Below are 24,898 nucleotides of genomic sequence, written 5' to 3' on the forward strand. Positions count from 1 at the left end.
AGTAAAAGATGGGAGGGAATGCTCGCTGTCCTCTGTGTGTAAACTCGCCTTTATGTGTCTGGTTGCTGCGGCTCACTTAGCAGCACAAATAAACCTGAGAGACAGGGTCCTGCTCCCTCCAGCAGCCCATCCTGCTTCTGCAGAGTCAGCACTCCTCTGCTCTCCCACCTCTCTCTCCCTCTTTCTCTCTCGCCATCTCTCTCTTCTCCTACCTCTTTGACCAGTGCAGCGCCCCTCCCCCTCTCCATCTCAATCTCTCTTTCTCTCTCTCTCTCTCTCTCTCTCTCTCTCTCTCTCTCTCTCTATATATATATATATATATATATATATATACACATATGCAGGATATATACAGTATATACTATACACACTGTATATATTTATACATATGTACATACTGTACACATATACATTTTTCACACTCCTCATTCAGCACCCCTCCCCCTTTTCCATATATCTCTCTCTGCTCTCTTTCTCCTCTCTGTCTCTCTCCATCTCTCTCTCTCTCTCTCCCTCTCTCTCTCTCTCTCTCCCTCTCTCTCTCTCTCTGCTCTCTTTCTCCTCTCTCCATCTCTCTCTCTCTCTCTCTCTCTCTCTCTCTCTCTCTCTCTCTCTCTCTCTCTCTCTCTCTCTCTCTCTCTCCGTCCTCCCGGGGATGTGGATGGACGGCTCCTCTCCTCTGAGAACGGACGAGCGAGCGCTGGGAGCATCCTTCATCTGCCGTGTTTTGCGTCCCTCCTCCATCGCCCTCTTTCCCTCCTCCCCCCTCCCCCCTTCCTCTTCCCCTCCTCGCTGGCTCCTTTATTCTGCACCGCTCAGACCCCCGGCACATCTCCCAGCTCCAGTGCGATGGAGACCATTCTGAGGGGGCTTGACGCTGCCCGACACGGCCAGGGCGACAGAGGGGCAGCCCGGACAGGCTAGCCAGGCAGGGTGGGACTCCCTCACTGGCCAAAAACCCTCTCAAGGGCATCGCTGTCGCGCTGGGAGGGCAGGAATAGGTGTTTTTTGGTCCTTGTTGGCACCAATCAAGGAGCGTTGGTTTGTCCGAATGACTTTGTTGATGTGACCCGTGTTGGCAAGTCCTTGCCAAGGAGCTTGTGTGAATTTGCGTTTCTCCCTCTTGGATTCAAATGTGGATTGGATTGCAGACCTGGAGTGTGTCACTTTCAGGCACACAGTAGCTGGAGCGTATGGACGTGTTTGGTTTCGGGAAGATGGCAAAGCTGTCAGGGTAAGTGTGTGTGTGTGTGCTGGAACGGGAGTTGTGTCAGCATGGAAGCCAGGAGTGTGTAAGCAATGATTATCCAGTCTGTTTATCCTACTAAGTGTGGCGGACTGCACAGTGACTAAGTACTTATGGACCGTGGCTCTGAGCCTGATCCCCAAAAAGTTTGGAGGAAGAGATCTGTGAAAGTGTGCCGAAGCGAGAGTGCAAATGTTTTCATTTAGATAGTAGGTTGAAAGGTTGAAACTGAAAACTGATAATAAAATTACATGGCCTGAGAAGGAAAGGAGAGGAAAATGACAGAAAGAAAATATTCAAGCAAGGCAGAGACCGAGAAAGAGAGAGAGTGAGAGACAGAGAGAGAGAGAGAGAGAGAGAGAGGTGTGAGACAAAGCCTACAAGTAATGAGAATAGACTTGGAACAGAGGCTATGACCAGAGCTTTCAGAGGCATAGGTTTCCTAAGAAGGCTGCTGTAATAATGAAGTGCTCAGTGCACTGGAATCCCTGATCAGTGTGACTTCACACTCCAGTCACCCCAAAGCCCAGGGCAACCCCTTCACCCTGCCAGATATCACACACACACACACACACAAGCATACGCACACACAAACAAACACACATACGTTCGGATGATCTCTCACTCGACTGGGGTCTCAACACTAAACCCACCAAACAAGGATGGAAAACAAATCTTTTAAACCTCACTGCATACTGCAGCACAGATGGGTGAATCTCTGCCTGGGTGAAGTGGGATGATGGTGATGCTGTCATCACCTCCAGTTAACACAAGCAAGGGATCTATTGAGTTACTTCTAGGGATTTTTTTTTTTTGGGGGGGGGGATTACGCAGCTTGTGTGTGTGTGGTGATGGCTGTCATTGGTTGGCACTGCTTCAGAATGAGCTCCCCGCTCGTATCGAACACTTTCTCTTTCACTGACTGTCGGTAAACTCTGTGGCTGTGGAACTGGATGCCAACGTTTTTACACTGGGCTCTGAAAAAGTATCAACTGTGGTTTTTCAACAATGTCACCATAGTCTTTGTATGGATCGGGAATTGGGGAAATAATCAAAAGGATCCATTTTCGTAGAGACTTACTGTCAAGTGTTTTATGAGACTTAAGTTGTGGATTCCATTGTTCCATTAGCCAAGCATCAGAGAGGGACATTCTTAAACTTCATTTTCTCTTCAGGTTTTTTTTTTATTTCATTGACATGTTCTTTCCAGTGACACTCCTCCAAACACGGCAGTAGCACACGTTTGGGCTCAGTGAGCGGAGGGAGGTGGGGAGGGAGGTGGGGAGGGAGGGAGGTGGGGAAAACCAATTCGCCCGTGGGCAGGCAGCTTCTCTCCATGCAACCCTTAAAGTTGCACGATTTTCTTGATTTGAGTCGCGTTAATCCTCCTAAGGGATTTGGTCTGTGATCACCGCTGCACACATGGCCCGCTTCGTTCAGAGGATGAAATCACTGCACATCTCTGTGTGTTTGTTAGCAGGAGCAGGGCGAGGACAACACAAAAGGAGGAGACAAAACTGAGCAGAGTGCAAGTAAAGGAAGGCCTTGTATTACAGAATAGAGGATTGGAAGATTTATGGAACTGGTGGTCACCAGGCAATCTCAATCCACATTATGGAAAAGATGACTGTTAGCGATGGCCGATTATAATCGAGTTTATGTTTCAGATGTGAAATTATATTTGTAGTTACTAATTTCACTACCAGTAGAGTCTAACTACTGTATTCATTTCATTCATGACAGAATGAAATACTACTAAAATGTGACCCTAGAAGGCCTTTCCCGCTTCGGGAAAGGCCTTCTGAGCTGTTATTAACAAAGTTATCAGTTTAATAGGAGGTTATCATTTTTTCAGGTTTATAGATATGGCTACACGGAGGAAGCCTGTCTGTGTATGTTGGTTAGATGACCCACTGTGCTCTAAAGCAATCACACTGCTTCTCAGCCTAGGGCAGAATCATCGTGGCAGAAGTCACCTGCACAGAAGATTAAGCCTCTTACCAGATGCTGTGGCTATGAGACAAACACGACTGGGGACAGAACAAGTTTTTATCGTTATTTAATGATACAGTCTTCAGTTTGCAATTGCCCCCAAACCACAATTTACCAAACCATCATATCAATCAGTTGCAAACGCATCAAAAGGGAAAAAAATAACCAAAGAAAAAAAGAAATCAGTTTTCAATTGATATTCTGGCTTCCGTATCACTGCTGGAAAAATAAATTAGCTTTCAGAGAGAGAGAGAGGGACCTGCTCCTTCTTACATACTGATTAAGGCAGCGGTACACAACGGTGGCTCCACGCATGTCCTTTGTTTGGAGGTGAAATACTGCCAGACAATCTGGTGTAGTCAGCCTGAATACACCCAACACTTACAGCAAACTAGCTGTGGGTGAAACTCAAAATGAAAAGATACTCAATACATTTCTTCACATCTGATAAAAAAACGTATTTGTCTCTCTCGGTATTTGCTGTGCGTTAGCTTTTGTTAGTTTGTAGTTATATTTACCAAACACACGTAGCCTAACCCCAAATATTTCATTATTTACAATATACATAGAAAGTGCCTTTGAGTGGTTGACTGAAATAGGATTAATAAATAAGACCCTTTTCAAGAACCATATTGAACATCAATATCACTTTATCGAAAAAAAATCATCTCATGTCGCTGTTTAGATCCCACGCCGTGTTTTAAGATCCCTGGTCCCCATGGGCTGCTGAGCCTGGCTAGCTGAAGCTGTTTCACGCAAAGAATTTGTTATGCTCTAGATAGTCCCACTCAACACTTGGGTTTGTGAAGGCATGTGTAGAGCTTGTGGGGCCTGTGAATGCCAGCACAGATCAAGACCCCTGAAAGCCTTTTGGCACATGTCAAGCAGGCTCAACAAACCCCTGGATCTGTATTCTTCCACTTCGAATGGAGAGGATGATAGAAACATCTATGCTTTTTGCAAAACCTGGTGGTTAGGCGAGAAGTGACTTGATTAATGACTGAAAATGCTATATACCATTTATGCCATTCAAGAACTGAAATACTGCTATGGAACAACACACCAACTCCATGTTTTTCAGTATTACTGATTATCGTCCCCTGTAATCTCATTTAGAGTGTATTTAGCTATGCTTGTCCCGGGGTGTATTTATAGCCGTGGGATTGGTGCTCCAGTGTTTAGCAAATGTAGATTTTACAGTCACATTTATTTATCTCCACCGCGACATGTGCCGAGCGAGACAGGATGCTCTCTGCCACATCCCCACAGAACAGCCAAGCTGTTCCTATCAGATGGATCTCAATCACACACACACACACTTTACACATATACAGATAGTTTTCGGAGACATTGTATTCAACTCCTATTTAGGGCGATGTTATTGAAGAATCTGGCAACCCAGGATGTTCCATGTTGAGATGTAATTTATCTCATGACTAAATTTACTGAATTACTTTTTACTGAATTGATTTTAATCAAAGTGCCCTTTCCTATGTATAAACTCCATTTGAACAATAGGGATATTCTTAACAGATCATGTCCATTTAGTTGTATTCACTATTTACATTTAGTCATTTATCAGACGCTCTTATCCAGAGCAACTTACAGTAAGTACAGGGACATTCTCCCCGAGACAAGTAGGGTGAAGTGCCTTGCCCAAGGACACGTCATTTTGCACGGCCGGGAATCGAACTGGCAACCTTCAGATTACTAGCCCGATTCCCTAACCACTCAGCAACCTGACTCCCGTCTGGTCATTCAAATCTGGGTGTCAGAATCACAGTGTGAAAATTCACACGACAAGGACAAAGTGAGACCTAGTTGGAATGAAATATTCTCCAACAATTAAAATGATGGAAATGATCACAAATCCTCTGTATTTGAAATATCCCTTTTGTGTCTTTCTATCAGACGGGGCAGGGACATTAAAATGTATCCACATTTTGAGTCGCTTTTTTGTTGAGATGCTATGCATGTGTGCCAAACCTTTTGGCAAAATATCAGGTTGTGTAGCAATGTCGTCAGCGTACAGTAATCTATTCTCAAACTAGTTGAGAGTGAATGTAAAACTAGCTAAATAAATAATACTGTGGTCACATGGTCTCTGATTTGCACCTAATAAGCTCTTGCTTATAGAGTGCCCCCCCCCCCCTCCCTGCCACACACACACACACACACACACACACACACACACACACACACACACACACACACACACCACCACCACAACAACAACATATTACTCTGTGTTCAAGGGCACACCTAGGAAAGGGCAATCTGCACATCGATCACTGTTTGCTTTCGGACGTTTTGTGCACATGCACATATGCAACGCCAGACCATTTCTTTCCACCAATCCGAATGTTTTCGTTCCTGTGTTTGGGCTTTGATTGGCTCAATCTATTGACTGATGCTGAAAGGTTGATTGATCACACACCCCACCCTTTCCCCTTGTAATACAGTCACACACATATACACACACACAGACACACACGCACACACACTGCTGAGACAGATATTAGGTTCCATAATGAATTAAAGGGGCAGAATGGGACTTCCATATCCCTCTTCTGCACCTGCTTTGATAGACGGAGGATCAGAGATGACATTTCCTGTTGAAAGGTGGACTGGTACCCTATGACACACACACACACACAGCTGGAATACCAATGGTCTCTGCCCGTCTGCCTGACTGGGACGTACTGTACTGTTCCACTGCGGAGGGTTGGACTGTGGGCTGCCTGCCAGACCATGTCATACAGTTAAAACATCCCCCGCCCGGCGCCTCCACCCCACAGTCTCACAGGCCCCACCCCCCCACCCCCCCACCTCCACCCCCCCCACCCCCCTGGGCTCCACATCCCTGGAGCAGAGGGATCTGCAGAGTAGACGCTGAGCCCCCCTCTTTCTCTCTGTCTCTTTCTCTCTCTTTCTCTCTGTCTCTTTCTCTCTCTTTCTCTCTCTCGCACTCTCTCTCTCTCTCTTTCTCTCTCTTTCTCTCTCTCTCTCTATCTCTCTCTGTCTCTCTCTCTATTTCTCTCTATCCCTGTCTCTGTCTCTGCCCTTCTCTCTGCTCTCTCCCTCCCTCTCGCTCTTCCTCCCTCTTCCCTGTGGCTTCACTAAACAATGAACTGAAGTGGCAGGACAGAAGGGGAGACAGCTCTTCGTTTAGAACTCTCCTGTTCTCTCCTGTGACTGGTGCTTCTTCCAAACCCTATGAGAAGAGATGAGGTGTGCTACAGAGTCAAATAATACATGCGGGAGGAGTACCGCTGTCTTAGATCATGTGGATAGATGGACAGGAGCCTTTTTCTATATTTTTTGTACAGATGGTGTTTTTCCCCATATTCCGGGAAGTTTAAATAAAAATATCTTCTGTCCATTTGTGTAAGGAATGATGGAGAACCAAATCCAGTGATGGTTTCAAAGTATTCATGAGATTCCATGTACATACTTGGTAATGGGAAAGTAAACTGCCGTGAAATGGAGAAAGAATGTCCTGGTATCACTCAGGGAATGAGCCTTGACATGGGTGATTGATGGCTTCAACAGACGGTACAAACCACTGAATATCAAAAGACTCTTCATTTCCCTGGCTTGCGTATATCATCCGGGGCCCATTGCAAAGACAGGGCTGAAATGTAATCAAGATAAGAGCACACTGCTGCACCTCCTGTCCAAATGGAGTCCTGGACTGCCCAGGAGTAGCCCGAGAAGAGAGAGAAAAGGTAGAGGAGGAGAAAAGGAAGAAGGAAATGGAGAGAGACAATGGGTAGGATGTAAGCTGCTCTAAGTGTGCTCAAGTTACCATTCCTGACCCACTGCGGACATACTTGATCTTAATAGTTGACCCCCTGGGCTGGATCTTGGTCTGGTTGCACAGTAAAACCTCACGCTCAGGTACTGAAGTGCTGATGGGCGCTGTCCATTGGACCGGCAGGGTTAGCGCTACCGAGTGCAGATGAGGAGAAACCTGAGTAGGCATTTCGTTCAACCTAATGACTGAACTGTAACCCTGCCAAAACTTGGAGCAAAACTCTGAACAATGGAATCGATTCAATCTTCACGTTTGCGAAGACACTCAGCTATTCCATGGCTGCCTGCAAAGTCAGTCCTCAGCATCACCAGTTTCCGGATGTAGCTACATCCTCGGTGGACAAAATGTTCAGCGCTTATGAACGGGGTTACATAAATCTGTTAGCCGTGTAAGAGCCGAAGCATGTTGTCTTCTCCGAAGCGTGATGTATAAATAGCAAGCACTTTGGGGGCAACTTTTAACAACATTAAGTATTCTTGTTTCATTCATGCAAAGACCATGGGGCTGTAGGGCTGGCCCACAGCCTTGTGGAGGGAGTCAAATTATGTCCCCCTGTTATGGACCTTACATCAAGGGAGACATCAGCACATTTTCAATGGCAAGAATTGATGACCGTAAGAGAACAGATTGTCCCTGAATCCTTTCGAAACTCCTTAACCTTGATAGATTTGTGTTCACTCCACCATGGTGGTTAATGCCATCATACCGTCAGTAATAGCAACGTACCGTTGACCCATAAGGATACAATTTCTATGGGCTTCTGAAATGTATAGCTGTGTGGAGGTCAGATCTGGGACCATCAACCTTCCGATCTATAACCGTCACATCGGGGATGTTGTGGTGAAGCAGGTCTGACAGCTGACAGATGGCTTCAGTTGTCTACAGTGTAGCAGTGACACCCTGCTTTCACTCCAATATGGAAACCATGACTTTGGTGCCATTTCTATAATTTATATGGACTTGGTCATCTCCTTTGGCTCCTGGGAACTGTATTTCTTCTTGTCCACTAAGGACGCACCACTTCGCTAAGTGTTCCTGGATGGACTGAGCCGTCCGTGGGATGCGAATCCACTTGAGTAGAGGATGCCTTCGAAATTAATAATTGAGATGCAAACATAATTCTCACGGAACGGAATAAAATGTGCAGTCATTGAACAATGACAAATGTAATGGATGGAATGAAAAAAAAGAATAATTGCACCTTTGTTTTAGCCTCCTGAGATTCTATTTGGGTGAATGGAAAGAGGAGTTAACTTCAGACGCAAGTAAACTACACGGCATGGGTTGTATACTCTTCAACCTGGCAGAAGGCCGAATTAGCCCAGTTGTTCTTTAGAGTGTGAGAGGAGAGAGATAGAAGGGAGATATTGTATCTCTGTTTAGCATTGTGCTCATGCAGGCTAGAGCATCTTGGAAAAGCTCTTAGCTTTTGTTCAGACTGAATGGGTCTGTTTCGAGGTCTGGGTAGTGGTCGGGCAAAGAGAAAGAGAGCTCCAGGTCAGATAGTCTCGCTTTGAGGGGTCTCTCCCTCAGGTCTTTTTAACCACGCTTGCCCAAGCACAGTGATATGAGAGGATAGGAGATGGACTGGTGTCTGTTCGTTAGCCCAAACACATTTTGCCATTGGCTTGGTGGTATCAGTACGATCCTTTAAAGCTAGAGCTGACTGTCGTGATTTCAGGAAGTTAAAACAAAGGTGCAATTGTTCTCTTTTTTCATTCCATCCATTAAATATGTCATTGTTCAACGACTGTACATTTTATTCCTCACCGTTCTGTGAGAATTATGTTTGCATCTTAATTATTAATTTCGAAGGCATCCTCTACTCAAGTGGATTCACATCCCACGGACGGCTAGCTGGTGGTGGTGACACTTTTTCATCGTAAGACAAGACAAGGATAGGGACCTCTCAGGGAACGAGGAGGCACTTTTGGGTAGGCTCTGTCCCTACATAACTCTTTTTTAACTCAACCAAGATAGCTTTCGAAATGTTTGGGTGATTAATGAGAATGTCAGTGACAAACTTATTTCTAAATTATCTTTTTCTCTGCATGGTTGGTCTTTTATTGCTACACCGAACAGTGCTCACTAAAATCTTAACCCTCTCTCACACACACACTATGTGAAGATGTCAGTTTAAAGCACTCTAAAGTTTTGTTGGAAAGTTTTTGTCATTTCTTTTTGTAAGTAAAGGCTTTGAAGGTATAACCACAAACATACTGTATACTTTCACCCAGAGTGAACCAAGGTTAAAGATAACATGACTTTCATGTCAATTGTTTTTGCATAGATATACATGAACTACTGTAGTCTTTGTATAAATGTGCATCTGTTGTTTCTGAAAACACTTCAGTCAGAAAGCAGCCACAGTGAACAGCAGTATTTCGTACCGCTGTTCTGTACCCTTTTGAGCTGAATAAGAATCATTGATTCAGTGAGTGAGGTGATTTTGCCATTTTGGTCACAAGAAAAACACAATCTATACTTTTGAAAGCATTTGAAATAAACATTTTTTATTCAATACACTTCCCTGTTTTTAAGCAAAAGTGCATGTTGATTGGGGGACTTTGTAACTCAATGTTCTTCTAGCCAGAGCTAGGACAGCCCTTAAACAGGAGCTTTGTGCTTGTGACAGGGAGACTGACGCTCAGGATCATGGTCATAAGAATGATGAGAACGATGACTCCAAACCAGTCTACACTTCATCAACAGACAGAGACAGACAGACAGCCAGGAGACATTTCTGAGAGTTTGGCACCTTTGTTTTTGCGTCTTAGGGAGAAGGGTTTTTGAGGAACCCTCCCTCCCACCCACCCCCCCAAACCCAACCTCACTCCCCCCACCCTTCACCCCCCACCCCCTCTCCCCCTCCACCTGCCTACGGGAGCTCACTGCTGTGTGACACCAGCTCTGGAGTGGAGCGGTTGGCATTTCTCATACACTCCCTCCCACCAAATCCTCTTACTCCGCGCACACAGTGTGGATTTGTTTTCACTGTGATGAGGAGGATTAGGAGATAAAGGAGTGCGAGGCTTCGCTCTGGATCGGCCACGGCGCTGCAGTTCAGTACCAAAGCCCCCCTCGGCACGGCGGGCCGCACGCCGGCACGCGAGCGTGCCGTCTGCCTTCCCGCGAGCCGCGCGCATCAAAGGCCGTGAATGGAAGGACGTGTTTGTACGTTAAACGTCTTTTGTCGAGTCGACGGGGATGATGCGTGAAGGCTCGTTCGGCTTATTTGTGGTTGTGGTGGCATCCATTGTGCTAATGAGGGGGGCCAGGCATATCACGAGTGAGGATGAACTCGACAATGCATCCCCCGTTCAAGGGTGCAACATCACATAGGGTGGAAACGGAAGCATAGACAGACGTGTTCAGCACCGTTATAAGATCTTCCACCGGGGTCAGGGTTCAATATATGCTGTTCACCGGTGACTCAAAATTGTATTCGAGTCCTAACCTTTTAATGACCACCCTTAAAGTATCCCAGTGTAGAAGCAGGTTTACTGTCACTGTCAAAGACAATGTTTTTACTGTACCTTATAGCCCACAGCTGTACAGTGAGAGAGTCATGAACTGCAATGTGTTTTATTCGGCGTGAAATTGCAAGCTACGGTGACACATACGAAACCACACACACCGAACCGCGTTAAGCCCATTTACCATCGGTATGTGTTTTTTCAATGTGGATACAAGTATTGTTGTGTAATTCCTGTAAGGATTAGGGTTGGTCTTAGTGGACGGTTCTGCAGAAGAAACATGCTTGTGGGAGGGTTCAGAACGAGGAGATGGAGAAGAGGGTCTCGGGTTCGTCAAGGGTTCAAAACAGTCTTCAGACATATGACATGGCATGAAGTAGTGGGCTCTCCCCAAAAGTAAACCATGTGGATCAAGTAGGGCTAAGCACACACAATGTGGGTCTTAACCAAGTGATGATGCCACTAACGCTATAGCCAATTTCACGGGCTTTGAAGCATGCTGTGCCTCGATTTCGTGGCTAATTTAATTGACGGGAAGCGGTTTAGCCAGCGTCTCAGGGTGGCCCTGACAGTCTTGTGTCTCTGCACTCCTTAAACAATTTCATGGGAGGACTATCGCAACAGCAGCCACTGTGAGACGGAAGCCAATCTTGTTAAGCCCCACCGTCGCACGCCGCCTATTCTTCAAAATCAAACTAATTGGACGACACGCTGCAGAGTCATGGCTGGAGGCAGGGGGGAGAAATCCACGGACAGAGCAGCGGCCAGGCTTTCCGTCACCAGAATAGGCCCCTGGCGACACTAGGGACTTTCTCTGAAGAAGAGGTTTACTTCCGAGAGAGGGATCAGGAATACGGATATCTCTGTGGATGTGGTGTAGTCTCGACGCCAAACATGCTCATTGTCGACATCTCTCATGGTCTCAAAAGCTAAAGCTGCGCAGAGTGTGTTTGATTTACCGATCGATCCACCAGCTCTGCTGTCATACAGCACTGCCACTAACTCTTTCTGCTTTTCCCCTCTAGCCACAAGAACAAATCGGCAGGCTGGCCTCCCCCCTCTGGGACGTGGGGCGCCCTGCAGGGCCCCCCGTACGGCTGGGACATGGGCTCCCTCCGCGAGGGGCGAGACTACTTCAGCCAGTAAGCACTCCAGCCCTTCCATCAAGACCATGGACACTACATACCGTGCATGATGTCACTGACCGCTGATTGAACCTATCCTGGGGCCCCAAGTGTGTTAGTCCTCTCAACTGAAGGTGTTAGCGCTCAGAAAACGGGCTTTTTGAGTAATCGGGGGGGGGGGGGGGGGGGGGCAAAGGGTTTGTTACTTGTTGGTAGTTTCTGTGTGCGCCAGGTGTGTATTTCACCCAACTTCAGCAAGCTCAGTTAACTACATGTTATTGTACTGTACGTGAGTGTAATGTTCAACAGTCCCAGATTTGTCTCATTGACCCAGTCCTTGTTTATTTAGCTTAAAAAAATTATTAGCTGCATCAATGTCTGATTTCTCAGCAACGTTAGCATTGTTAGGACTAGTTTAGCTTTTGTCTGATATTCCACACACGTCAAACTCTCCTACACCCTGCATCAACAGTATGACAGTGGAATAATGATGCCTTGCCCCCCCTTCACCCTTCCTTTAGGGCTGTGTGCAATTGCTTCACTGTCTTATCTTTTGGAATAGCTATTTATTGGAATCACCCACAGGCACACCTTCTCACGGTTGAGTGGTGCAGGAGTTCAGACCGGTGATATGATACTGTCTAAATGTCTGGTGTTCTCCTGGAGGATGCTGGGATTCCTGGGTAAATCAGATGGGAGTTGACACCGAGATGAAACCGAGGTGTAGATAGAGTTACACTGGATTTGTAAACCAAGAAAGGAGATGAATAAATTGTAACAGGTAAACAGGAGAGATTGTTCTCGTAACCCTACGTATTTGGCTCTGAGATAGGATCAATTGCACACCCACACAAACGCTGTGTGCGTGTGTGTGTACCTATACCTTGGCCTGCCTGATCATGAGCATCAGCATGTATGTGTGTGTGTGTGTGTATGTGTGTGTGTCTACCTACATGTGATTCTGCATTCCTGCGTGTGCACCCAGGTGTTCTGTTGACCCTGGCCCTGACCCCCTGTCCTATATCCATCGATGTAGTTAAGCTTGATGCAGGAAATGATGCATTCTCACACCAGTTCAGACAAAGTACTGTAGCAGATCAACCCTGAGAGAATTAGTTGTACTTGAAAAAATAAATGGACCAAAGCCAAGAAAGGGAATGTGTATCTTAGAGACAAGGAGTTAACCCCAGGAGGGACAGTGTATCATGTCTGACCTCATAGGCTTTTCAACACAGGAAGACGGGCTATAAGTGTACTGTACATTAGAAACAGTAAACAACCTCTCTGTGATGAAACAACATAGAGGAAAGCTGCCTTTTTCTGACACAGTGTATGATGGGCGCAGATGTCAGAAGCCACAAGATCACAGATGCCAGCCTAAGAACTTTGACCTCTGGTTCACCAGATAAGATCTCATGGCCAAAACATGAATCGCAAAAACAAAGCTACACTGGGCTTTTTTTCTCTCGACTTCATCTGCCCTGTAATGGATACCACACCTTTTTTTTTATTGAGCACGTGTGTGTGCACGCGTGCGAGTGTATGTCCATGTGAGTGTGTGTGTGCTGAGTAAAGGTTTGTTGGTCAATATTTACTCTCAGCATCCCAAATACTGCATAACAACAAGGAATCTAATTGAGTGCTCTTCCACATCTGGTTGGCAGGACCAATTAAGATGTTGTGAAGCAACATTATGAGGACAAACAAGAGCTTCTGCCCCAAGTCCAATTCATTGTTTTAATTGTTTTGACGCACTGTCATCCTGGAGAAAATGAGCGGTCAGTTTGAAAAGACTGGGCTACATCCACACACATTCAACATTCAACACAGTCCATGTTTTTTGATGGACAACAACGTGAACCTCCTTAACAGGCTCACCCCTGTACCTGAACCTGTACTGTACCCCCCCCCCCCCATCCCCCTTCAGCAGCCAAGTGTCCCAGAGCAGCTCTCTGGAGGAGGTGCGTCTCGACGGACTACAGCTGGTGCCCCCCGCCCCCCGCCTGGTGGAAATGCGACGAGACCCCGTCCTGGGCTTCGGCTTTGTGGCGGGGAGCGAGAAGCCCGTGGTGGTCCGCTCCGTCACGCCAGGTAGGTCTGACCCACCCTCCGCCTACATCCCCCATGATGCTTTACGGCTGAAGACATACAATCCCGTATGAAGAACGGACCCGTGGTGTTGTATCAGTGGCTCTCTCCAATAGAGAGATGCACTGATGAGTATGATGTCAGCATTAAATACTGTGAAATGAAAATGTTGACCTCACACCTTTCTTTGTTTCTTTGTTTGTAGTCGCGGGGTCATTTAAAAGATGTGTTTCTGGTTTTGGTTACATTGTCAGTTCAACTCAGTGTTGATTGGCCCGTGTCAATGATTATTAACTGTATGATGTAACACTAATAATGGAATGAACGAGAGAGGCAGTGCATATTCCAATGCCTCTGGCCTCTTAGTGAATGTATGCATGAGGACCACTGCCGAGAATTAATTCTTGCCGGGAGCACTTCCCCAGTAATTATGAATACTTGACATAACAATTATAACGTCAGCTTATCCAAGATAAGCTGAAATGTAGTGTTCAGAATATCTTTGCAGAAAGAGGTTTATACTAAATCTTCATCAGGCTATTAACCAGATGTGTTGGAACCACAGTGTTAATTGAATTAATTCAACAAAGTATTTCAATGTGTGACCATAAGGCACTTTATGTAGAGTAAGCACCGCCATACAAGGCCCTGAAACAGAACTTGGTGTATAGAGTTTACATGATGTGTTCTGAAGAACAGGAGATGGCTAGTTTCCACCAGACCCAGTGTAAAGTGTCTGTGTGTGTACATGTGTGTGTACATGTGTGTGAGGGGATGATTGGTACCACACACCCTCTCCACATCACTCCATAGTGAGTGTCGTCCATCTATTCATTCAGCTCTGCACTATCGCGGGCAAACAGACTTCCCGGGATAAAATAATTCGAGCGTTCAGAATTGGCCCAGGCGATGGGAACAATGCCTGTCTTCATGTGTCTTGTGGCTCCTCAGTGCCGTGGAAAGATTTAATAACCAAGTGCTGCTCACTCTCAGAGAAAGAGAAAGTGCAAAGAGTGTGGACACCTGGAAAAGGGATAAATAGGGGGTTCCTTTGAGAAATTCTTGGCATAAGGGGGTTTTCATCCAAGACGATAGTGTAAAATAAAGTGTCTGCATAAGTGTATGCGTTCTATTCCATATAAATGCATTACTAAAGTCATCAACAATACCAACACTTGTTTGCTCGTATATTTATCTAGGTGGTCCCTCGGAAGGAAAGCTGATACCAGGGGATGAAATCATCTTGATTAATGATGAGGCTGTCAGCTCAGCTCCCAGGGAACGAGTCATCGACCTCGTGAGGTAAACCAGGCTGTCTCTCTGTGTCTGCCAATATGACAGAATACCTATACCTATAGTCAGAATAGGCGTTTCTTTCTCAAATTTGTTCTACCCCAAGCAACTACAGCAACAACAACAGTTTAACAGTAACAAAGTTACACAGCTCGTATGGAATAAAATGAAGCTTTTTCGCATTGTTTTTAAAGGTTGAGTGTTGACTGGTTTTGCCTTAAGCAGTTCATTTACTGAGTTTCTTCAAATCAAATTATTTCTGCCGTTCTTTTTTTAAATTGTTCATTTTGATTTTAATTCAATTGATTGTTTTTCCCCTCAGGAATTGCAAGGAGTCCATTTTGTTGACTGTTGTCCAGCCGTACCCTGTAAGTATCTGCATTTTCATATTAGACACCATTTATCCTCAGGTCATCTGTTGGCTTAAGTTTCCATCCTCAATATCTCTCTGTTCAGAGTCCCAAATCAGCGTTCATCAGTGCAGCCAAAAAAGCCAAGCTGAAGTCCAATCCGGTCAAAGTGCGCTTTGCAGAAGAGGTCATCATTAATGGCCAGGTCCCAGTGAGTATTTTGCCAGCCCAACCACAAATACTGATCCAAGTCAGGTGTACATACAAATGACTGCATCTTCTTTGTCAATTATTTATTTGTTAGCTTGAGTTGCAGTTACTTTTACTTTACAGTTACACTACTGAGATGAACACTGTCTTGGTGAACAGTCTGTTAGCTGTCAGCACTGCTTGGTTCTACCACAGTGAGGTATATCCTTTACTTTGTCTGTGCATCTGTCTCCTCCAGAACTCTGTGAAGGACAACTCTCTCCTCTTCATGACAAACGTTCTGAAGGTGTACCTAGAGAACGGGCAGACCAAGTCGTTCCGATTCGATAGCAGCACATCCATCAAGGTGCGTTTGATGTGCAGGTTGGGGGGGAGGGGGGGGAGAATTTAAGAAGAAGAGTGCCCAAGGCATCCATAATTATGTTTCATAAATTGAAAGAAGGAAAATACATTGTGTTGTGCCCCAACCTTGAAATGAAATATCATTTAAACTCCACCGCAATTATTGCTGAATGTAAAAAGGCAAACAAAGCAACCAGGAAGACAATTTGCCGTCTTTAATCTGGACATACAGATGGGTGGCTTGTGTGCAGAAAATAACCATACTTTCTGATGTACCAGGATGTCATCATGACCCTCCAAGAGAAGCTGTCCATCAAGTGCATCGAGCACTTCTGTCTGATGCTGGAGCAGAGGTCGGAAGGCTCGGGGAGCAAGCTGCTACTCCTGCATGAGCAGGAGATGCTAACTCAGGTAAATGACCGAGGAGGAAGGACCATGCGCTCGTCCAAGACCAGCTGGCAACATTTGATTCGGACAGTCCCTGTAGATTAAGACGCGAAACCAATTGGGAAATGATGATGGGAATCTCAACGGAAACTCCGTCAAAATGCAGGAACTAGTTTGGGTTCAAGTTGGTAGATCGCAGTTTAATATATGTCGTTTTTAATCTATAAAGCATCTACAAATAGAATATACAAATAAAATGTTAATCTTCATGTCTTTATGTCTCTCTTGTGCCCATATTGGCTTAAAGGCAGCTTTGACAAACAGGCCCTACAGTACAGTGGCCATCGTTATTGGAGCACACACTGGTATTCCTTGGCACATTGCATTTTCTATGCGTCTGTAATGGTTCAAGACTCAGATTTGGCTATGGAGAACATCACCCTGATCAGTATTCAGGAGAACATGTCACACCACAGTGTCGTTTATCAGGTCCGGCACAGCAGGGGCGAAGACTCTCCACATTTTTAATGAAGGTGTGAGATCAGAGGAGGACACCTTTAATATTCTCCATGCACTGCTGAGCCAGGCTGCTTACACAAGCTGTAACAGATTCATGTTTCTCAGGAAATGTTTTTTTTATATACTGTACTTCTAGAGAAAGAAAAAAAGCAAATTTAAGTTAAGATGTATTTTTTTTTACTCAGAAAACTTTGCCTTTAGAACTTACTGACAAAAAAAGTTGGTCGTGTGAAATAATTCCTCTCAGACAGGATGAGTGAATCAATGTTCCCCAAAGGCCAAGCACCATTGCATTTTTTCTTTTCCTCATCGCTTCAATTCGCTTGCCTTGGCCATAGCAGGGGAAAGGACCAGATTTACATACCTAGTGAACTGGATCTCGCGTTTGATAGCCTAATTCCAGTTAGTGTCCATTAATATACCGTCTATTGACTGCACATTCACATAGCTGCAGTATTTTCTACCTCACTGCGTGCCCGGTGTATCCGTCCTCCTCGTCCTTCAGTCCTTGTCCCCTCTATTCTGTCCTCTCCTTCGCCGTTCAGGTGACACAGAGACCCGGCTCGGATAAGATGAAATGCTTCTTCAGAATCAGCTTCGTCCCAAAGGACCCCGTGGATCTGCTACGGAGAGACGCCGTGGCGTTTGAATACCTCTATGTTCAGGTGAGCGCGTGTCTGATTCTGTGGTCTGTTGCCGCAGAGGACAAGGGACGACCTTTGACCTCATCCCCTCTTACGTTACACCCCCCCCCCCGTCCTGCTGAACCCCTTTGGGATCACCTGCATTGTCATAATAACCGTCCCTCACGGCGCGCCGCAGAGCTGCAACGACGTGGTCCTGGAGCGCTTCGGCTCCGAGCTGAAGTACGACGCCGCCCTGCGCCTGGCCGCTCTGCAGATGTACATCCTCACCATGACGATGCGGCAGACGCAGAAGGTTTCGCTCAAGTACATCCAGTGAGTGTGCCCCAAACCCCGGCCCCAGTAAAGCACACACAGGAACCATTGTGTAATCCAGTATCTCGAAGACACAAACTGTAGATGACTATGGACGCGTTTTTGGATTTGAGCCTTCTCACCAGTGGTGGTCCCTTCCTGGTCACAAGTAGTTATTTTCCCCCGAAAACCCGAACCCAGTGATGAATAAGTGTATTTTAAGGAAGAAATACCTTTCTGATTGTGACTGTGGGGAGCTTAGATATGGAATATCAGATGGGATTTTAATCATGAACGTCGTCTTTTTCATCTCCCAGGAAAGAGTGGGGCCTGGCCCTTTTCCTTCCCCCTGCCGTGAGGTCCAGCATGAAGGAGAAAAACATCAAGAAAGCTCTGACGCACATCCTCAAAACCAACCAGAATCTAGTGCCTCCGGGGAAAAAGGTACGGCTCATTATCCTTCTCCTGTTCTCCTTGGCTCGTGTGTCGCGCCCCCCTTGCGATGGTGATTCGGCAAAACTACCCGTGGGTGAACAGTCTGTCGCTAGCCTCGTTTCGATCTCGGTGTGGTTCACAAGCTCCTTTGGAGGAGCTTGGTTGAGACAGAGAAACATTTCGAGGGATTGTTCCCATCGAGGTGTTGTATTTTGTCTTGGTTCTTACAGTTGTCAGCGCTGCAGGCTAAGGTGCACTACTTGAGGTATCTCAGTGATCTAAGACTGTACGGAGGGCGAGAGTTCAGATCGATACTTCTGGTGAGTGCATTTGCTTGGTTTGAGTCACTGGTCGTCAAGCCGTACCACTTGACTCATATTTGTGTTGTGTTTTCTTTCATGCCTCTCTCTCCCTTTAACACACGTAAAAACACACATGCACACACACACACACACACGCACGCGCAGCAAGGGGAGAAGCAAACCGAGGTCACCTTGCTGGTGGGGCCCAGGTATGGCATCAGTCACGTCATAAACACCAAGACACACCTGGTGGCTCTGTTGGCTGACTTCAGCCACGTCAACCGCATCGAGATCCTCACAGAGGACGACACCAACGTTCGTCTGGAGCTCCACGTCCTCGATGTCCGGGTGAGTTCACACATGACAGGGTTCAAGAGCCGGCAGGGGAATGTGTCCCAAATGACTGAAACTTACCTCACAACTGTACTGTAGATCAGTATAAACCCACGCAATACTTTGAATGGTCAAATCGATAGTAGTGAGACTGTGACCCTTCCAGCAAGGAATTGACAAGCTTGTCATGGTCTAGAATAAATATGTATGTTTGTATACATACATTCCTGCAAACAAATCTTTCCTATTGGCTGATGCGTCTTCATATTGTTCTGTTTCTCCATAGCCTATCACATTAATCATGGAGTCCAGTGATGCCATGAACCTGGCCTGTCTGACAGCAGGATACTACCGCCTCCTAGTGGACTCTCGACGCTCCATTTTTAACATGGTCCATAGCAACAGCACTGTGGAAGACGACCTAGGTTTGTGTGTGATTGTGTGTGTGTGTGTCCGTGCGTGCGTACGTTTGTGTGGCCAAACTTATAGATAGCCTAAATTGACTTTGCATTGATTTCACTTCGCTTTCAATCCTAAATCATGTAAACAGGAAAGAAAAGAAAGCTTTTCTTAAAGAGACTCGCAAAAATAATCCAATTAGGCAGCGATTCGGAAAAACCCTTCTCCTGTCCATCTCTCCGCAGGCCAGGACAGACTACTGGAGTGGCCATACAGCACTTCTCTGGGTAACTGTGAGGACCCCAATGCCCAAGCAGAATTACTGGAGCCCTACAACCGAGACTCAGTCTACTCCGACAACGGAGGACAGGAGAACAGCATCTCCTACGTCCCCGACCCCCCCCAGCGGCCTCCCCCCATGGAGGCGAGGAGAAGCCCCCATCCTCCGCCTCTGCCGCCCTCCACCCGACACCAACCCCAGGAATCCCCCCGCAGCGCCAAGGTCTCCTTCATATTCGGCGACCCTCCGCTGACCACTGTGAACCCCCAGAACCTGGGCTACGAGCGCCTGACGGATGAAAGCCCCGAGGTGCCGGAGCACAGGCCCGCGTACTTGCACCACAACAACAACTCGACAGACTTTAGGACCCAGGGCGGGGCGGCCTTCCAGTACACGGGAAGCCCCCACGTGGTCTACAGCAACATCGGCGCCCCCGACTGCGTGGAGGAGCCGCTGCTCCGCGACCTGTGCTACGCCGACACGACGGACGACGCCGAGGACGAGGACGACGCCAGCTGCGAGGAGGACTCGTCCGCGGCCGGGGGGGAGGGGCACGCCCCCGGGGGCGGGGCCGCGGCGGCCGGCAAGGCCACGTTCATCGCCCTCTCCGGCTCCACCGACGACATCATCGACTTGACCTCGCTCCCTCCGCCGGAGGGCGAGGACGACGAGGAGGACGACGACACCCTGCTCCACTCCTTAAACCTGGCCATCGCGGCTCCGCCCCAGGGCTTCAGGGACAGCTCGGACGAGGAGAGCCCGGAGGGGCGCCCTCTGAGCACGCTGGACAACGACGACATCCCCGTGTCGCTGATCGACGCCGTGCCCACCCGCGGGGAGAGCAGCGGGGAGAGGAGGCTGGACAACGCCGTGGTCAACACCCTGCAGGCGCTGGAGGCCCTGGCCGTGTCTGAGGACAGGCCTCGTCCACGACCCTCCAGCCACCCAGGTCTTTAGCGCCCATTACCAACACTCTAGATATACATATCACATATCATATTCTAGGTTACAGAACTACAGTATATATTCACTATAAAATCGAGAAATGACCTGTGTTCTGTTTGTATTCATTAGTCTGTGCTCTGTTAGCGGACCTGGACAGGATTTCTTTGACTTACAATAAATAACTCACCAGGCCTGTAATGTTTGTCCTTTCATTCGAATTGGATATTATTCAACGGCCCCCTTCAGTCATATACAGTAGTGTTCATTTTATATTTCCTCTGCTACGTGTAGGTGTATTGATATCTCGAGCCTTCAGTCCTGAATCTTCTTCTGACTCAGGCAATGAGACCAACTCCTCCGAGATGACGGAGACCTCGGAGCAGGCGGCCCTCCACAAGCTCAACGAGACCACCGTGCGGCTGATGATGGCCACCCGGGACGGCTACCAGCCTCTGATCGAGGAGCAGACCGATTTCCCCACTTCGCCCAGGTCGGCAGGCGCCACCCAAAAGAAGCCCCACAGTCCCTCTCGACCCCGGGACGGAGGGCCACGGTCGTCCCCCGTGCCTCCTAGACCCGCCTCCCAAACGGACATGCAGGTGGGCACCGACGGCACGGAGCCACGCTTGAACCCCGCTTCCATCAAACGGCCCAACTCCGTGGCAGGTAAGCGCCCCAGGAAGTCGTCCGACTCCTCCAACGGGAAGTTCAACACGTTCAGCACGAGAGAGGGCCACAGGGGCGGCGGCCACCTTGACGAGGAGCGCACTTCCGTGTGTGAGACCGTTCAGAGGAGACCTCCCCCTCCTCTTCGGGACAACTCCATGGCGGAAAGCCTCGGCTCGAACAGTGTGCCGAGGGGCCATCGCAGCCTGCCCCGCCCTCCACCCCCCGCTGACCGCAGAGAGCCGGCGGAGCTGAGCGAGGCGACCGGTGGCGACGGCGCCTCGGCTCTGGGACGCGAGGAGGAGCACCCGATGGCACCTCCTTTACCGTCTCCCACCAGGAAGCAGCGGGACCCCGGGCAGACGGAGCTGCCGGGAGAGCAGCCCCAGGCCAGGCAGGGCGTGGCCCGGCTGTGTGAGTACCACCTGGCCAAGAGAATCTCCACCCTGCACAGCGAAGGCCACGGCTCCCTGCAGAGCTCGCTGTGTTCCTCTCTGGATGCAGGCTGCAGCCCGGGGCACAGTGCCTGTCCCACCCCCACCGACTCCCCCCTCATAGTCCCTGACGGAAAGCACCCTCTATCCAGCTCCTCCACCTCCCTCCTCAGGGTCCTCAGCTACGAGGACAAGGCCCCACACGGCATTCCCGGCCAAAACCCCCAGGGCAGGGACCTCCACCCCCACGCGGACCCCGCCCTCCTACGGAAGATGCTGCCCAACATTCACCCTCCGGGGTCAGAGCCCAGCAGAGAGGACTCCGTCCGGAACCTCAAGATGAAAGAAACCACAGGTACTGCTAGAAGGAGTAACCTTCACAATGATCTGCATGCCAAGCCAGCCTGTTTAAGGGGTGTAAACCAAAAGGAGGGGAGCGAAGCGTATAGGCAGTTGATTAACTACCTGACAGTAAGCCAGATGCACCAAGGGGGCCAGTTGCACAGTGCAGGCATGGGAGGCGGGGGGGTGAAAAAAGACTCGAGGAAGTTCATTACCAGTAACCCCCAGCTGATAGAGATGGTCAGAAATAAAGGGAACACCATTGCCCGATGTCCCTGCATGCCCCCCTCGTCCTCCCCCTTCCTCAGCCCTAATCTAGGGAACCCCAATCCCAATACAGCCGCCCTACAGCGGGCTAGCAAAAGCCCCCGGCCGTACCACTCTGCCACCCTGCCTGCCAAGCTGAAGAACAGTCCTGACTTGCATGCTCAGAGACCGACCAACAGTCTTGAAGTGAGGCACAATAGCGCCGAGAGGAGGAGCTCCTTTTCCGGCATGGAGAGCGAGTTAGAGAGGGCCGTCGATCCCGAGCGCTTCCTGTCCTTGTGTAAGAGGGACGGCGTCCGCGAGGGGGGCGTCAGCCGCCTCCCCCCCAGAGCGCGGAGTGTCATGTCCCAGGTCAGCAACCCAGAGGACTGGCTAAAGTCTGACTGCAGGACGAAGCATGCCGTCCGGCAGGCTCTTAATGATTCTCTCTGTTTCTCTACCGCCCCTAGTGTAGCTCGCACTGAGCCGCTGGGAACGACACTGGGAGCGGGGGACCACCCATCGGCTTTTACTAGGCAGGCTAGAACCTGCGTCGCGGCCACCGCAAACCTAGCCCCTCCGCCACCTCCCCCTCCTCCTCCTCCCCCTCCGCCACCTCTGCCAATGCAAGCAAACATGAGCTCCAGAAATTGCATCGTGCCAAAGCAGGAGTCCACCGCGCAGTACAGACAGAACCACATCCAGGCCGTCAACCCCGCCTTCCGTCAGGGCGAGTCCCGCCCCAATAGCCTCCAGCGGGGCAGGGAGCTCAGGCGCAGCTCCAGCAGTGTGACCGCCGGCTCTGGGAGTGTGGAGGTTCTCTTTGACAAATCCCGGACCGGAAGCCAGCAGCAGATATCATCCCAGCAGCAGGGCGAGTCCAAACTGCAGAGGAGGCCCACGAGAAAGAGGCTGTCTAAGAGCTACTCCCAGGGCTCCGTGGCCTCCCACACCACCTGCTGGTCTGCTGGGACCAGGGACAGCAGGAGGGCCTCAGTGGTGTTCCCCCTGCACAAAGACACCAAACACCTGAAGGCCTCCCAGAAGCTGGACACCAGCCCCTGGAGGTGCAACGGACCCTTTAGCTACTGCTTCTTCAAGCGAAAGAGCCAGGCGGAGGAGGACGAGGTCGAGGTCGAGGTGGAGAGGCCCAGGCGCTGTCGCGGCGAGCTGGATGAGTCGCCGTCTCCCTGCGGCCCGGGCCCGGGCGGCTCGGCCCTGGACGCCGCCGGCGACCAGCTGTACGGGGAGGTCCTCGACAACATGAGCTTCAGCGACCGCCTGGCGCGCATCAATGCCCTCAAGGACCACATGTACGTCTATCCGTCCGGATTCGCAGAGGTGCGCCGGGACGCCAGCGAGCTCATAGCCCTGGTGCGCTCCAGCGTCGGAAGGGGGGACCGGGGCATCCAGATGCCCCAGGTCTCGGACCTGTCCCAGTACAAGCAGCTGCTCTCCATCGAGTCCAAGGAGCTGGGCCGTGCGTGCCGGAGGATGTCCCAGGCCCACGGAAGCCCCGAGGACATGCTGCTGGCGGTCACCTGCAGCTTCCAGGTGCTGTGCTGCCTGTCGGAGGCCTGCATGTGCCTGGTCAGGGGCCTCGGCCCAGCAGCTTCCCAGCAGCAGAGGGAGGTGGTGGCCAAGGTGGACGAGGTGGTCATGAACTACATCTGTCTGCTGCGCGCAGCCGAGGCTGCAGCCATAGGAGCCCCCGGGGAACACAGTGTCAAAGCCCTGGTCCGTCACTCCAGTACCATGGCGGCCATAGCCAACGCGCTCACCCGCTCCCTCAAAACGCTGCTTAACAAGTAAACGCGTCTGTGCTGTATGCATCGATTCGTGTCGAGCTCATTTGCTAAGCCATCCAGTTTCAGAACTTTGTGATATTACTACGACATCCTTCTTCCTGTGCATAACTTACTCTATATGTATAAAATGTACATACACTCCCTAAATATAGACATTTCAAGAGGTCATTTAGTAGGCAGGCATCTGATCTACTTTATTTACTCTTTGAAATGTTATTTATGATATAGAGTAAGTTCAAACGCTGAGAGGTTTGATCAATACTATTGATCAAGCATCAAACTGACACGCTCTTACTGTATTTTTATTTCGTTTTTTGTGTCTTTTTTTGTCTTTTTTTTTACAAATAGAGAGGGCATAAAACAGTATATAGTGAAAAGGATTCTAAAATATAAGTCAATATCCAAGAGCATTTAAACAGTTTGCAGTTTACAGTTTAATCTTTAAGTTATTTAATTATGTGTTTAGATTTGGACTCCATGTTGTCCCTATCTATTATGTACACTATGTAAAAGAATACATTTGTTCCTTTGACTACAATATTAAATGCCACTAAATATTTTTTTCAGCGTTCCTCAACCTATTAAAATGTTTTACATATAACGTCTCTGATTCCATTGTGTTCACTGGCAGTTATCTAATATGTTTCAAAATATGTTACAATGTTGGCACATATAATGCCTATATGGATACAGAAGGTGTTTAACTACAGTCTTTACTCATGTTGACATCAGTTGAATAAATGGTTGAATCTGGATTCTCAATTGGTTAACAGAAATGTTTCACAGATGTTGTATGGTTTGTATTGCAACTAAAACAATTTAATGCCAGCTAAATGGAGTTTATGTACCTGAACTCATCTATTCAATGTGCAACAATCTAACAAGTGCACAAGTTAATTCCCAGCGTGATGCATCTCATGTGACAT

The 24,898-nt window shown here is 48.5% G+C and overlaps 1 protein-coding gene across 2 annotated transcripts; it reads left to right on the plus strand.

Annotated features, from left to right (window-relative positions):
- Positions 1 to 858: 858 nt before the first annotated feature.
- Positions 859 to 24,554, plus strand: LOC134007736 (FERM and PDZ domain-containing protein 4-like). Of its 2 annotated transcripts, none has more exons than XM_062447392.1 (16): positions 859 to 1,234; positions 11,557 to 11,673; positions 13,583 to 13,746; positions 14,943 to 15,045; positions 15,359 to 15,404; positions 15,493 to 15,597; positions 15,835 to 15,942; positions 16,218 to 16,349; positions 17,390 to 17,509; positions 17,667 to 17,803; positions 18,100 to 18,226; positions 18,448 to 18,537; positions 18,685 to 18,867; positions 19,139 to 19,277; positions 19,497 to 20,480; positions 20,768 to 24,554. In XM_062447392.1, exons 1-16 carry the CDS (start codon positions 1,194 to 1,196, stop codon positions 23,974 to 23,976), a joined length of 5,805 nt encoding a protein of 1,934 aa, XP_062303376.1. In that variant the 5' UTR covers positions 859 to 1,193; the 3' UTR covers positions 23,977 to 24,554. The 2 variants fall into 2 exon arrangements, with proteins under 2 accessions (XP_062303376.1, XP_062303377.1); XM_062447393.1 differs by having other exon boundaries at positions 20,816 to 24,554.
- Positions 24,555 to 24,898: the final 344 nt, after the last annotated feature.

The sequence above is a fragment of the Osmerus eperlanus genome, chromosome 21 (genome assembly GCF_963692335.1).
Source record: "Osmerus eperlanus chromosome 21, fOsmEpe2.1, whole genome shotgun sequence".
Taxonomy (NCBI): domain Eukaryota; kingdom Metazoa; phylum Chordata; class Actinopteri; order Osmeriformes; family Osmeridae; genus Osmerus; species Osmerus eperlanus.

Excerpts from the sequence above, each read along its gene's own strand:
- LOC134007736 (XM_062447392.1), top strand. The coding sequence starts at position 1,194 with ATGGACGTGTTTGGTTTCGGGAAGATGGCAAAGCTGTCAGG. Across the intron at positions 1,235-11,556 it reads AAGATGGCAAAGCTGTCAGG|CCACAAGAACAAATCGGCAG; the intron begins GTAAGTGTGTGT and ends TTTCCCCTCTAG. Across the intron at positions 18,538-18,684 it reads AGTTCAGATCGATACTTCTG|CAAGGGGAGAAGCAAACCGA; the intron begins GTGAGTGCATTT and ends ACGCACGCGCAG.